Source organism: Seriola lalandi, unplaced genomic scaffold, assembly GCF_002814215.2.
Source record: "Seriola lalandi dorsalis isolate HSWRI2012SDOR001 ecotype SW California unplaced genomic scaffold, Sedor1 jcf7180002054921, whole genome shotgun sequence".
NCBI classification, from domain to species: Eukaryota; Metazoa; Chordata; class Actinopteri; order Carangiformes; family Carangidae; genus Seriola; species Seriola lalandi.
In genome coordinates, this window is record NW_019525473.1 from 305,244 (window position 1) to 321,733 (window position 16,490).

The window sequence follows — 16,490 nt, forward strand, 5'->3', positions numbered from 1 at the left end:
GGGGGGGCATGTTTGCATATGTGTGTGTTGGTGTGTTTTTGCATGACGAGATGGACCGTTTGCAGGTGTGCTCAGGAGAAGTGAAGTTAGAGGTCATGGAGGAGATTTGGGAGAGCAGGATGCAGGGAGACAGAAGATGGATCAAATAGTAGATTCTAGGAGACGAGGTGAGAGCGAGGTGAGAGGAGCTCCGCGTTGATAGGAGGGAGATGAAAGACTAGTGGGCGCTGCTTCCAATCTGAAACCTGAAAAATAATTCCCTCCAACAGGGAGCCCATTTTTATCAAACTTCTTTGCCGACCTTTGTAAAAAAAAAAACCTTGTACCTAATGAGCTCTCAGCTTCTAAACCTCGGCTGTGAAACCTCATTTCTCCAAACAATGTTTTAATTGCAGAGCTTGAAGTTTTTGAAGCTGCTTCGCAAGAAACTGCAAGTCAATGAGAGACAAATCACACTACATCAGCTTCTCTCGGCCTCGCTGTCCGTCCATAGAAAAAACTTTAGAACTGATCCTATGTCTGGTTTTAGCTTCTTTTTTTTTTTTACTGTCAGTGTCTTCAGATCTTATGTAGCCCTGAGGATGTGAGAGTTGAGCTGGGTGTTGGAAAAAGTTTTTTGCAGTAGGATAAAAAAAAAAGAAAATGGCTTCAAATGGTGGATTTCTTTGCCTTATTCCTTTGTGTTTTTGTTGAGAAAATAATTGAATGTTGTAAAAGTGCAACAAAGGATTTTAGATGTTTCTTCACATCTAATGAAACAAGGTTTAATTCATAATGGAAAGAAATAGAAAACAGTCAACAGCACCCAGCTTTAGAATGAAGTGATTGCTGAGTTAATAAAAGCAGTTGTTTGATAGAGGGAGGGGTAGGTTTGACAGGAAAGTTTTAGTAAGTGTGTGGGAGCTGGTGGGAGGTATTTAGGGGGATGATTTTGTAGGTTTTTTAATTATCTAGTTTTTGTTTGCGTGCAAGAGAAGAAAGAAAAGAACAAGCAAAGCTGCAGGGCTTTTCTCAAACAGTTGGGGTAAAACAAAAACAAAAAAAAAACTCCAGGCCTGTGAATAAGGGAACGCTGATTATTTATGTCACTCTGAAAACTTCCTCACAGAATTGCAGTTGTTTGACGCGCCAGCAGGCATCAGCAGGAGCTGTCTCCGAGCTCCAGAGAAGAGGCTGTGTCGAGGAATGAGACACGCCGCTGTGTCTCTGTGGTACTTTTCTTTGTCTCTGTTTGAATCCCCGTTTCTAATTAGCACAACAGTGTGTCTTAATTAACCTCAGCCAGTCAGACGATATTCCAGTGCTAACAGCTTCCTAATCAGGAACACTGCGGCTGCTGCTATCCTGCATGGGAGCCTCTGGTGCCGGTCGGAGCTCAGCCATATTTTTGTGGTGGAGGCAAGCTGTCAGAAGTGATTGATGCTTAGTGACAGCTGAGGTAGATTCATGGGAAGGTGGAGCCTGTTTTTAGCCTCGATGTTGAATTCATAGAATAGAATTTGTCACCATTCTGCTGTGGAAAGCAGTGTGCCAAAAAAAAACTTGGAGGCCCGATGCCATCAAGCTCTTGATCTGTAAGTTCTGATAAACAGCAGTCCGTTACCAGCACGTCAACCACACTAACAAACACAATAACAACTACAGGCCTTGAGTTGGACCAAAGGAGGTGCTATTCTTTTATTTTCCGGATTCTTTCTGTTTCTTATTACCATTGTTGTTATGCAAATTGTGTTTGACTCTTGCAAACTCCTTGTTTTCAAAGGATATGCCATGAGAAGGCTAAGGAGGCTTTATACAACTGTAAATGTCAGCGAATCATCCAATGATGACTCATCTGGCCATCAAATCAGACACAATGACAAGGCCACACACTGATCTGCTCAAAACACCATCATACTGTACACGAGTGCACTAGCACGAGGTAAAATGAAAGAAAATGGAGTCCAAATTCCTTTCTGATTGGAGACGTTCTGCACATGTGCATTCCTTTTGAAAACAGGGCATTTTCTTATCTACCGTCTCATTTTGACAAGTCTTGTTCCTTTTTTTGTATCTTGTACATGTTTACATTGTATCTCCCATTGCCCAAAAGAGAAACAATATTAAATGTATTATCTTTGTTGTTTTACAACGGCTCCTTTTGCATTTGTTTCTCACATCCAGTCACATGAGCTGCCGCAGATAAAGAGCAACAAACCCCCCTTCCTGCTTGTGATATATCTAGATATTACGTGACAGTAATATTACAGATTGAGACATTTATCTTTATTCGCCTTATTGTGCGGGCCAGATAAAGTGAGTTTAGATGTGGAGGAGCAGAACAATGCAGCTGGTTATATATAGCAAGGCATGAGTTATGGGAGAAAAGTGTGAGGAGGTTGAGGGCGATGAATGAAGACGAACGAGCTCTCGGAGCCCCAGTTCCCCACTAAAGAGGAGAGACAAGAATTTTTGCTCTCCTGTATCCAAACGTGTGTGGAGAGATTTATCACTTGTGTCTGAAGTTGTGTGAAATATATGCTTACACCTCTGTACTAAAGAAGCACCACAAATCTTCACGTCTTAAAGGAGAATGTTGCTTTTCAGGGGGTTTTCAGCAGGTCAGGCTATCATTCATGCTTTTCTGAGACAGCTATCTGAAATATGGAAATAAGAAAAAACATTTTATAAAAAGTTCCCAGTCCCCTCTCTGCATATTTGATAACAGCTAACTGTAAGCTATTTCACAATTTAACAAGCTAAACAACTATATGTGTTGCATTTTTTAAATTCTCACTATTTAAAGCACTATTAACATGCTAACACTCTCCTAGCTAGTTAGTTAATTAGCTTAGCACTGTCTCCACAAACTCCTGTGAACGTAGAACTAGTTCTTTAGCTGATAAATGTTCTAGTTTCTAACTGTGTCTGTTGTTTGGTGCTGAGCAGGTCGAGTACAGTAGGTTTATTAGAGTTTTGCTGAAAACCGTTGTCTGGTGCTGGAAACAAGGTCGATGAGATGTTGCGACAGAAGCTAAACGGTGAAGTTTGAGGCCCTAAAACAATGTGCTAAAACAAGGTAAAATGTCTCATAAAGTTGGGGGGAACTACAGAGGTGATAATGTTCTCTGTGTTATTGTCATTTGTCATTTTACCCAATGTTGATATAAAAATATGGCTAAGTGCAGCTTTAATCAGCTGGATGTTGTAAAAACTAAACATTTAAAGTCAGGAAATTACAGTTGAGTATTCAACTTCAGTAACAAAAAACATCTCAGTCAAGGTGACTTACTAACTTTTTCTTTCTTAGCAGATGATTATGAGATCAATCATCACATGACCTAAATACATTATAAAACTTTGGTCACATGATAATAGGTTGTTATATACTGGGGAAAATGATTGTGACCCCTTTTTCTCTTCAAATATGGTGTTTGATCTCATTTAATGTGTGTTTATAACTGAGCAAACTGTGTCTGCAAATAAAGACAGTAGGATGCGGTTCAGAGTTCCATAACAACACCTTTTCACGGGTCCATCATTTCATGATAATGTTCCACAAAGTTTCCCACAAAGACCAATGTAATTTGATGCTAATTTTTAATGAAGAAGTAATTTTGTTTTAAGCACCGCTCCATTTAAACCTGAGTAAACATTTTTAATTAGTAACTTAATTCTGGAATTAATTCATTGGAAATCTACCAATTGAAAACTGTTTTTATTTTTTATAATTAGCACCAAATTACATAGATAGAAACTTCTTGGAAATTAATAAGATTACAGCATTTTTTGTTAGTTTTTGTATTGTGTCAAATGGGTAAATAGAAAGAAATTCTTCACAGTGCTGTACGTGGACGCAGTGGACCATAACAGTACATCTCCACTAGATGGCTGTCTTGAACCGGTCACCAGCCCCCTAACAGACAGCATCAGTGTTGACATGGCCGACATTTTCATATGAATAGACCTGCACATTACAAACTCAATATGTACAGTGACACTAAGTCTTGAAATGAAATTCTATTATGATTGGCCCTTTTACTTATTTTATACAGCATAACTAATAATATTGGATGTTAACACTGAAGGATGATGATCTCTCACACAGTTATGACTGCTCGGCTGAACAGTGATAAGTATTATATACACTTGTCTGGATTATTCTTTTCATGAGATTATTACTCATCTTATTCATATTCCTCATTCAGTTCTTTTATCTGGAGATGTTGTAAATCAGTCTATTGCAGACACAGATAGGCAGATGGCTACCATCTGCTATTGAAGAGACATCTGGAAGAGGTGCCTCATGAATATATAGTGCAATCCTTTTAGTAGGAGCACATTTACAACTTGAGTTTTTATGTCGGGTGCAAGTATTTCCACTGATCTCCTACCTGTCACTGTGAAGCCCCCCAGCAGCTGTGGTTGAGAGGCAGAGGCCGTGGCACATGATGTAACAGGGCCCCCAGATGACTTAGCATTGTGTTTCATCCGCACCTCAGAGGGCACGGCTGGCGTACACAAACATCACGGCAACTCAATTTAGGAAAGAAGAAAATACATAGAACCTAACGTGATTGCTATAGTTAACAATATACAACTACACAATACTATATATACTAAGTGATCAGACAGATAGAGAGCCCTGTACACTGTTCTGCAATGTTCTGTTCTATTCAGTTGAGCTCGACAGTTCACTATTGCTATGGAAACATGAAAGCCAACATGGATGTGAAGTCCTCAAGTGCTCAGAATAACTTGAACATTTGCAACTCCATGACAACTACGCAAACTTCACCTGCTGATGAAGACTATGATAAAAACTGAAATCTTCCCCAAAAAAGTTACTAATTGGACCTTGAGTGTTGATTGTTGATGTTGACAAAAGCATCACAACCACTAACTTTAAAATTATGCCAATCTTAAAAAAGAAGAAGAAGACAAAAAGAAGAGAGATGAAAAGACTTGAGAGATGTTTTTTTGTCTCACCTGTTCTGAAGTGCAAAATCTGCAAGGAAAGATGTGGTAGCTAGAGCAGTTGACCAAATAAGGGATAGTACACAAACAGTATTTGTATAAATGTCTTTGTTTGTGTGAAGTAGTAGAATATGCAGGAAAAATACGCTCTACAGAAAAAGAAATGCTACTTTTGCTCAACACTTGCACTGAAATGTCTATTTTTCAATCAGGGACTCGCACAACACCTCGGCTGCATAGAGCCGATGAGCTCTATCAGTCTGCATGTTGATCATCCCTGACAAAGATCGTTTGACAGAGATGCTGCCATCCAGGTCTTCACTACATCTGAGGTATGATGGAAACTACCTGTATATACTGGTTTGTTTTTTTCTGTCCTGTCGCAGTGATTGAAACTTCAAATTGATGGCCATTTAAAGATGCACTGATTAGTTGTTGTTCCAGCTGGAATCTTGTTAAGTATGAGAGCGGCTAATGACCACTTGTGTGACTGGCAATTTCCAGTGAGTCACTGCAGAGGCTGTGTTGGTGATGTCAGGATTTAAAAACAAAACTTTCTGTTGAAGCTGCACCAACCCACATTTTTATGTTATCAAATAATTTGAAAGGTGTCCCTCATAGTGACAAACCTCATTGTGACAAACCTGTATGTAGCTGGTTTGCCGCAACATTTATATAGGGATACTATGTTAATGTTTTCATTTTAACACTGTTGAATGCTCAATATTTTCAAAATCCATCTCTTTAAGTCATAAACTATATCTCAGCCTGTTATAATATGAACTAGCCATAATCTGTTAGCTGTTTGCTATCATGTTAGCCATAACAACTTTATTAGGTGACAGTTTGTCAGTCTTGTGTTTACAGCTTGTTAGCTGAAAAGATCATTTAATGCAGCTTTAAGATACACAACCTGCAAATGTGTCTCTCACATTCCAGAAAATGTGTGTGTTTTTTTTTTTAAATAAGTATTTTATTCTCTTTCCCTGAAAGAGAATTTTGTTCAGCCATGTGTAATGTGCAAATGTTATTTCTATTATGAGGTAAACAACTTTTGCTCAAACACATCTGGAAAGTTTATTAACCACAATCATCCGACTCACACTGAACAGAGCTCACAAACAATCACTTGTTGTTTCAAATGAAAAAGAAAGAAAATAAAGGATTACAGAGTAGATCAGCTTCTGTGTCACAACAACGGCCAAACTGAGCTCTATATCATATTTCTATCCACTGGTTCTTGTCTACATGAACACTGTAACAGTGTTCCACTCGGATGCTTGTCTACTGTTGGTCCCGATGTTCACGCTGGGTGAACAGACAGCTCATGCATGACAAAAAGTACTAAGATCTCCAGAAAGAACCTCTAAATGTGCTGCTGCTGTGCGATTGGCCAGACACAGAGGAGTCGCAACAGTTTAGTGGCAATGAAATGAAGAAGAAAGCAAACACACACACACACATAAACACACAAGAAAAACAGATTTAGAGGAATAAGTCCACACATCTGTGATGGACAAATAAATAATACATTACAGGATCAGCGACATTCAAGGAGCCTGTGGAGTTTTCTGGATGCAAACGCAAGATAACAAAAAATGAATGGCATAGCAGCCTTGATTAAAAGATGTGCATAAAATAATTTACAGATGAAAACCTCCATCCAAAGCCAAATGGGTACTTAGCTTGGTATGAACTATGATTTGTGTTTAGCAAATGATGTTGTCCAAAAATTACTGGATGTAAATGTTAAAAAAGAGCCCCAAAATAAATACAGAGCTTTGCACAAGGGAATTACATTTATCCAATGTATTTAAAAAAAAAAAAAAAAAATTTTTCCATTTGGTCAGAGTGTCTGCACAAAATAAAAACATGCCACGGTTGAATCTCAGAGAGCAACGCTGGCTTAAACATTTACAAGATTACAATCAGCAGCTTTATAAAGTGACATTTATCATAACCATACAGTGATGGCTTTCAGACTATATAATCATACGAGCTATAAATACAGAAGTGGGTAGTAGGGCTTCCTAACATGGGCTTACACACAAGAAGATAAATTACAAAAAAGAACACCTGAAATTCAGGGATTGTAATAAAACCAAGAGTTTATATCTTGCACCGCAAAGCAATGAGGTTTTGATTGTGCACTGCAATATCTCTTATTGCTGAAAGGTACAAGAAACCCCCTATATTCTCACTATTAGAAAACAAGAGGAAATTTAGAGTTTCATGGTTTTGGATAAACAAGAAAAAAAAACAAAAAACAAATCTTAAAACCGTGATTAGCAACTCAAACAAACTTAAAAGAAAGAAAAAAAAAAGAAATGAAAAAAAAAAACACAAACGAAACTTTTTTTTTTGTTTTTTTGTTCAATTCAAACACACTGATAAAAATCATTTATCTCTCTAATTACATAAGTTAACATTCAAAATGTGAATCAACACTTTCAAGCAGTAGCGTAATCAAACTGTAATGTGGGAGGAGGGATGTGTGAAACATTACTGCCAGTGTTGGCCCCAGAAAGGACAGCTGGCAAATACCATAGCAGCAAAGGTTTGAGCCCCATTGGTAGATTATCAAAAAAAAAAGAAGTACGATGTCATTTAAAAAAAAAAAAAAAAAATGGCCTCTCAGCTTTGAGTGGTATCTTGTAATAAGCTATGGCTTACTGCTGAGTTTTAGTATTTACAGGTGAAATTTGAAGGGGATGTATCAGGACATATCATACTGGAATTAAGGGATAGGAATCATACAAATACTCAAAATATGAGCTTCAATGGAACTGATTTCTGTATAGGATCTCCGCTGCTGGTGAAAGTCCTGTCACAAGGATTTTATATATTTTAAGTTAAATATTGGAAATGTCATGGTTTTATATTACAAAAATAGCTTTTAAATTTGTGTGCTTTTCTCCTCTGAGTGAACGTTTTGTGGCAGTTTGTGCCACACAACTTAGTTATTTGGTAATTTGTCAGGGGTTTGGGAAAACGGCAGAAAACACAGAGTGTGATACATCTGCATGTAGCAAATGAAACTTCTGTGTGTTAAGGCAGGAGGCTGTGTTGTATGCGTGGTGGCTTCTGATACCATGGCAACAATCCTTTGACTTCATGTGTTGTTATGGGAGCTATTTTTGAGGATTTGTCAATTCGGGATGCGCGCTCACAGTGTATTAGGCATGGTTTTAGGTAGAGTTTGGGGAAATATTCACATCTTAAAAAAAAATTAACATTGGCCCTGAGGAGAATCCAAATTACTGTTTTTTTTTCCCACTTCCTGTTTCCTTTCAAGAATTCTATACTGCTTAGATTGCTGGACACAGGTCTGTAGATTGTTTAAACAGATGAATGTCTTTGTCCTTTCTGTCAGTAACGGGGCGTTTCTGAGAGGACGATTCTGATTTCAGTGCAACATACCACATTGCAGAGCAAGCAGCTAGCTAGCACAACAATATAGCAACCACTGACGTTTGCAATAGAACTACCATAAAGGTAACATTAGATTATATGAGTACAAGAGGTGTTACAATCCTACTTAATATACTCAGCACCGCTTTGCATCTCTAAATACATCACTCACTGATAATCACTACGACGATTACAGAAATCCATCACTTCATCATTACAATGCCAAACCGACTTCTCATTTCCAATGCCCAGTAACACACAGACACAAGTTGTGCCATACTGAGCTGATTACCTGCTGTGCTTTTTTATTGACTGGTTAAGTCAGAAATATCCATCAGGTTGACAACATATTTCAGAGCTTCAGTCATCCTCTGAAAGAGCTATTATTGAGACATTCAGCCCCAAAAAGACTCATTTGCTTCGGTGCAAATGGGCGTTCGTCCCTAATTCTTGCAACATGGCTCAACATATGAGAGAATTTTGGAATTGGTTCAGTTTTTCCTTTCTCTTTCAAAGTGTTCCAAGTTCCCAGGAGAGAGCAAACACTTCTGGCAAGAATAAAGTTTTTAGTGGAACCCCCTGCCACTTCAAGTGCCGCCTCCGCAGGGAGGCTGTGACAACGACTCTAAAGTGAAAGAGACCTTCCCAACAAAGTGGTACTGGCTTCGGAAAAGGTCATGAGCGTAACCAACCAGCAATAATTGTATGAAAATACCAAATCAAAGTACCAGAGTTCATATTCACTGACATTTCTTTCCCTGACTCTGGGATTTTGCTGTTGTAAGGGAGGCCGTCCGTCCGTTTGCCGTTGTCCCTTTACGTGCTGCGGTAGGTCTTGATGATGTCTTTGATCTGTCTTCTACAAATGGGACAGCAGGCGTTGGACATCTTCTTGAGTTTGACGCCACAAGTGTAGCACAGACACATGTGCCCACAGGCGTAGATGACCGTGTCCACCATGTTCTCGTAACAGATAGAGCACTCATCGGACCAAGGCCCGCGGCCTGATGGGAACGTAGGAGACTTGGGGAGGCTGACTGGTGAGTTCGGGGTCGTACCTGTGGCAAAACAGGAACGAAATGTTAGATCAGGAAAGATGGGGAAAGGAAAGTGGATAAATAAAAACTTGATAGCATAGACAATTTTAACCAGCTTAATGAAAGTGGAATGAAATTGCTGTGTTTAACATTGGTATATTAGTAGTATTAGTATATATAAGTCAATTATTATATTGTGCCTGTTGATGGCTGTTTTTGATGATTGTAAAATTTTGAAATAACATTGAATTTATTATTTAATGTTTTTAAAAGTACAGAATAACTGAAAACAACACAATGACAGGTGCTCCAAGATTACAGGTGAAGGGAATGACAGGGCTGGTAAAACCTTCATGGACTGTTTGACCAATGGGGCAGCCCACCAGGATTTGTCCCAGTGCCAGTGGCCCAATGGCTGTGGCTGTTGTTGTTCTAATGATGCTACAGAGGACGGGGTGCTAACCGGCTGTGCTTCATTGACCCCCGAGCCTCGGGGGTGGACAAATCGTTTTAACCAACAGATGTCGCCGGTCTTATATCTAGGTTTCCAACTGAGCCGCCCCAAATTTCCTGATGCCTAGGCCCGGCGGCGGGTCAACTAAGGCCCAGCATGGCTGCCAGGCTCGGAATACACTGGTAGAAATGCTGCTAAATACCTCTCTCCATCCAACAAGAAATTAGATATCATGAAAACAACACCCAGCCGAATAAATGAAGAGAAACTAAATTGCTATTCAGTCTGATTATCAGGCTAAAAAAAAAAAAACCAACCGTGTGTAGGAGGTTTTGTATCAGATTCATTTCCTGCAGTCTCAAAGGAGAGCCACAGTGCATCAGGCCCATTTATATAACAGCGCTATGTGACATAACAGCACGTGCCGAACGTTTTCCTCGCTGCAGCTGCAGCAGCGGTGGGACCGCGAAGTGCTGGCTATTGTTCCTAACTACTGCAGGATGACATCTGCTCACTATCCCATAATGACTTCTATTCGGTCTCCTGTCGGGTGATTGATTCTCTTCCTCTGTAGTAGTAGCTCCCTATCTGCGTGTACCTACCCCCTGCTGAGCTGCAGTAAGCGGCAGAGCACAGGCCTCCGTTCAGGACCGGATCAGAGCTCCCGCTGCCCAGGGCGCTGGGGGTGTGCGGGGAGGAGGAGGGCGAGCCGGGGTTCGATGTGGCCCGCGGGTCCCCGACATGAGTGGAACCTAGTTGGAGCAGATAAAAGCAGATGCATGTATAGAAAAGTTAGATGGCACTGGAATTACTAATCACCAGTTACAGCTAATATAGTAGAATTTGTGTCTGTGATGTCACTGGAGACTAATACAGACAGACTCACATGGTGCCAGTATAACATCCTCTGACACTATACTGCAAAGGGGACAGTAGCAAATGAGGAAGGAGTTATTAAAAAGTAAGAAGTGGCCTTTAATGGATACTGCATAGCATCATAATGCCGGCTTTGCTTGTTTACACTGTATCCAACAAAGCCAGCAGAATGCAGCCCCAGTGAGTAATGTTTAGATAGCATGCCAGCTTATTGCCAGAACAACAATGGCCCCAAATTTGTACCTTTTATACAGAACGGCAAAATAAAAGGTGCAACATTCCCACCATGAACAGGCTGTATACAAAGAGCTAGGGATGAAACAGCACAAGATATTACAGGCCTTTCTCATTGAGGGCTTCTTTTTTTAATTATTTTTCTTTTGTTACTTTGGTCAACAGAAGCACAGACAATGAACTAGAGCAGGATTTGGATTTTTTTTCTCCACTTTCCAGGAATTACATTTATAGTCATAAAAGCAGAGAGTGAGCACTCCAATTTGTGAGAGCAGTCATTTTTTCCATGTGCACATATTCATCACTGAAGAGAGGAGCTCTTCCCCCTCCTCTTTTTTTTTTTTTAGGAAAGAGTATTTCAGAAGAGCGTAGGTGTCCTCGATTCTTTCCACATCCTATCTTTACACGGTGGCCAGGGAAACGGAAATGGGAATTGGAAGGACAAGTTTAGGGAACATGTGTTGAGATGCCAGCGATGCCTTGAAAGACAGGTCAGACTGTTAGAGGCTGACATGAAAAACTGGATTTAAAGTCATTAGTGTCACATAATTTGAACATGTGATTAGCTGCACTAATTAATACGTTTTTATATTAACAATGGATCAAACGACTGTATGTAATTATAAAAGTTTTGCTCGTAGTCAGCGGCTTTCATTTTAAGGTATATCAATATGTCAAACGAGCTTTAGAATGAGACAATTTCATTTATATCGACATAGTTTGATCTTGTGTTGCATAATCGTCTGTAAAACCGTGACGAGCGGCATCTCTCCTCTGTCACTCTCTCTGCATGCAAACAAGTTCTCCTGCACCACGGAAGGAGATACAGCGCAGGTCCACACTGCCAAAGATTACTGTGATTGTACTCTTTCCCACCCACGTAAATAAAATCATTTGCTTTTTAACTTAGGTAAATCTTACATGTCAAATTAAGTCATTTTTGGCTGCACACCTGTCTGATTTGCATGTGGTGCAGTCACAAAATGGGGGCCGAAGGTTCACAGCTAGTGTCTGTACTCTAGAGATTCATCTAGATTCATCCAGTCAACTGGAAGATTCCTGGGATTTTTTGTTGATGAGATTTTGAATTGGAGAGAAAACTGACTTTGTAAGCAGAAGAATAAATACATCTATTGGTATAATGTAGGAGGGTTAGTCATCTTGTCATCACAAACTGTCTCTTCACTCTTTATTATAGTCTCATTCATCCCCTTCATATTGTGATATAGTTTGGGTGAGTACTTTTCCTACCACTCTCCACAAACGTCTGGTCCTCCAATAAGATTTCAGGGTACTAAACAATGGAACGGCTTCTCCCATTCAGCCCTCCATAAAATGTAACAAAAGATGCTTAAAATACCACTTAACTGTTTTTCCCCATTTATTTTTTCAGGTATCATGTTGTATTTGTCTCACTCATACTGACATGTATTATTAGTATTGTTCAGGAGTCAACACAGGTGTATAAACCAATATCCCTCTTACAAACACATGCTCTTATTTTAATATTATTGTTGTTACTGTTCTTTTCATTATGTATACATTATTTAAAATTGATGGTAAACTAATAGTAACAGTCATTACTTTTAGTCTTATGATTTTCTATATGTTAATTTTGTGCTCTCTAATATTGTGAAATTTTTCAATTTTAACACTACTTTTAACATTACCCACTGTTTTCTGCCTCCCCTGCACTTTACATTGTTAATCTTTGTCATTTTCTGTGTATCTTGTATTGTTTTGTATTGTGCAAAAAAAAAAAAATATCATAAACTCAAGAAACTAGGAAAACACAGACAAAGCTATTTAGTGCAGCTTCAAAATTTCCATTTCATCCAAAACGCAGTAATGGCACAGATATGCAATATTTAGTGTTTTATAAAATAAAATACCAAAGCTTTGCGAGTTGTTTCCTGGAGGCGAAGTCAAACTAATACTTACGGTATGCTCAGTCATTTAAAATAACTTTAATAGTTTACTATCACAAGTTCGGCAGAGACACCAAAATACCAAACAAATTAAGATGCAAATTAGCTGTCTTGCAGTGCAAGCATGTAACCATCCACCCATCAAATGTTTTGCTGCTTCTTAACGTAAATGCAGATTACTTTAATTGCCTTCCCTGAAGCTTGCTGTCAAAAAAGTAGCACACTAACAACTGCTTCAGAAATAGCTGCTGCGTGCACATTAGATGTTAAACAGTCCTATTTCAGGGGCTGCTTTTTTTTTTCTAGCATCACTCCGCTGTTGTGAATCTTACTGAGTTACATTTCATGGTGTGTTTATTCTCCTGCACAAATGACAGGAAAAAAAAAAAAGAAAAAAAAAAGAAAAGTGAAGCTGGGGTCATCTGGTGTGGCAGAGTCAGCGTCAGCACTGACCAGTAACATCATGATGACAGCCCCACACTAATGATGTCCCAGCAGTCTGCCAGGCTGCAGCTCTGTTGCCATCTGCACCAGCAGTCTGATCAATCCATCTGATGCCCAGGGCCAACGCACGGAGCCCTATGTCACTGTAGGGCCGAGCCTATAATGTGTTATTGGAAACTGCCCCGCTAATGCCAGGTCAAACACTGCACCAGTGTTTTTGTCACGGTGGATGAGCCTTCATGTCACGGCTGCTCACAGCTCTATATCCAGAACCCCTTTTGTTTGGGGGTTGCCCTGGTGCTCCAAAGCCCCGTGGCGCCTTGAAGTGTATGTGTGTGTGTGTGTTCTGTAATGTATGTGCAGTGTGTAACATGATGTAACAGGTCACCGCGAGTGAATGCATTTTTAGCAGGGGAGGTCCCCATTATCCTTATAGTATGTCTATGCGTGACATGGTCAACCCACAGTCTATGTATAGATACACCACCAGCTACAAGTTTAGGTAAACATTGGACACAAGGTGGGGAAATCCCAAACTATCCTGAATACCTGTCAACACCAAACAATGCCTAAAGTGTTGTTTATGAAGAAAATGTATTCTCTGCGGTTTCGCCTGATTATCTAAACCGCTGTGTTTGGAGGAGAAACCTGCAGTAAACAAACCCACAGTGATGCCAGCAATGTCCAATTGTACAGGAAAACCAAACTCCTTTAGTTTAGCTGTGGTGGATGTTTACAACGAACAGTCTGCGCTGCAGTTCTAATACTAGCCTTCGTTCTCTCGTCCATATAAATTTGACTAACCTGTCTGAACGTTGCACACTGGTTCCTCCTGTTGGGCAAATGTTTAGTGACATCACCATCAACCAAAAATCTTGGCAATCACGTTCATGGGTTTCCTTTAAATACATAAGCTTCAAACAGTAGTATCTTACTAGTAATGCTGACATCATATATACACTGTTACTAACTCATATTAATGACATTGCTACTGTAAACCAGGTAAAACATGTATTTTCAGTGATATGGTTCGGTTGTACGTATCTCTTTCTTGGCTATGCACAGTTGCATCAGTCATGTTTTATCACTTTTCTTTTCTCCTGTTTTTCCTGCATGTTACATTTTCTTTCCAACTAATAATTCAAAATTTTTGTCCTATGTTATCTGTCCAGTCCAGTCCAGTCCAGTCCACTCCAGTGACCTACTGTGGATCTTATCAGCCTTTTTGACTTGTGACCCCTTGTATTCCTCATCACCGGTTGCATAAGTCTTCTAGTTTTGTCCATTTCAGCCAAAGACATACTTATTTACTTTGCTCCTCATTTTATTTCAAAGACTATCTTGAATAAACATCCTGGGACGGTTAAATTGTCAAGTTATTTATCAGAAAAAAACTAAGATTAGAGCAAAGTCTGGAAAAATAAGCCCAACTTTTATGAAGCCTAGAAATGGAAATGTTTTTTTTTCTGCTTTCCTCTCATATGAATCATCTTGTGACCCCTAATATTTTAAGTATTACCCTAATGTCCTAATACTGCTATAAACACGCACTGTAATAAGAAATAATAGCAGAAGGGCAGTAGAAAGGCTGAAACTCAAACCATGATCATCATGACTCAAGCTTGATCACACTGAGGCCCTGTAGCATGAGTGCCCCCCCCCCCCCCCCCCCTTCCCTCTGTCCGTCTCTCCCTGTTAATCCCCTTGGCAGGCGGGCACCTCCCACCCAGGGCAGCTGAGGCAGGATCTGTGGTGCCCAGCCCTGATCCCGCCTGTTCACCACTAGATTAAACCGACCTGTGTGAACAGCTGTGAGAACTAGGCTGCAGCTCCGTGGCCCTGCTATCTACTTCCACCCGTTCATCTAATCACCCAAGCATCTATTCGTCTTTCGCACATACCCAGCATGTCTACGGAGAGAGCCTCTTCCTTCAAAGCATGGGAGCTATGCAGAGTATGTGACAAGGCAGATGGGCAGGGCAGGGGATGAGGAGCATGACGGAGGGCAAGGGTTGGGGGCAGGAGTATGTTTTTGTGTGCGTGAGGATCCCCCTTTACAGCCTTCAGCCCTGTGTGAGTCACGGGTTTTGATCACAGTTTACAACAACAACCTGAGCGAACAATCGAAACAAATAAAGGGGAAGAGAGAAAGGGCCTTAAAAAAATTATTTTACATTAACATGTCCTTGGTTAAATGCCATCCTCAAACACAAACCATTTCAAAATGGGCGGTTGTTAATTTAATTACAGACCCTCTTGTTCTGGGGACTATCCCGACAAAAGTGCACTTAGGCTGTGTTTTTGTGTGTGTTTGTATTGGATGAGAGGAGAAGCAGCTCAGACAGATCGCAGTTTAAGATCATAGCCACTCTGCTGCATTAAAAGCTAATTGTCTCCTTTTGTGTGTGGTGGAGATATTATCATAAGAGACAAAAGAGCTGTTGAGGAGGGAGGACACAATCGTACGTCCCTGAGCTGTTTATCTCTTCTTCAGGTAAAGTGAGGAGCGTGTGTGCTTCCATACATGTTTAACAATGTATATACAGGCTTCATATATGTAGTACACCTAAAAAGCTGGAGGGGTGAAAAGAAAAAGCGCTTGAATGTTTAAAATGTAGCTCTGAAATTAATAAAAGATAATCAGGAACAACTTGTTTTTTATTCTGTACTTATGCTGCAGCAGCAGAAAATGCCAACCCCTTCTAAATCACTGCACTAAGAAATAATAAAAGCAGAATTATGATTAGCAAAAATCAACAACTGAAGCGTGAAAGATGGACCGTCTTTTCTGTAAGGCCTGCTGCTGTTTTCTAGGGGTGTGAAATTAATTAAACCTCAATGATTTAGCCAATATGCTACAAAAAAAAAATGAGTTCATCATTCAGTCATTACAGCTCGGTGGGAAAAACAGGCATATCAGAAAGTTCCTTTCTTCCTCCGGGACACTTTTCAAAATCCTATTTTTGTCTCCCTCATGTTTTAGTTTTATTTAGTCACTAAAACCTCTCAGGCTACATAGAAGCAGCTTATACCTGCAGCTTTAGATGCACCATCACTTACTCCCTAATATGTTATTTCTTACATATACTAACACAGGATACAGCATTCAATTATTTTTCTGTTTTCTATTTTCTTTGAATCCCCCCCCCC

At 39.8% G+C, this 16,490-nt stretch overlaps 1 protein-coding gene across 1 annotated transcript in view; it reads right to left on the minus strand.

The window, feature by feature from the left end:
- Nucleotides 1-6,008: 6,008 nt before the first annotated feature.
- Nucleotides 6,009-16,490, minus strand: part of LOC111673569 (E3 ubiquitin-protein ligase NEURL1-like) — a 43,704-nt gene continuing 33,222 nt past the window's right edge. The window contains exons 5-6 of the mRNA XM_023431370.2: nucleotides 10,461-10,610; nucleotides 6,009-9,425 (exon numbers count right to left, since the gene is read on the minus strand). Of these exons, the coding sequence (XP_023287138.1) occupies nucleotides 9,184-9,425; nucleotides 10,461-10,610 (392 nt within the window). The 3' untranslated portion in view covers nucleotides 6,009-9,183. The remainder of the gene's footprint in view (nucleotides 9,426-10,460; nucleotides 10,611-16,490) is intronic.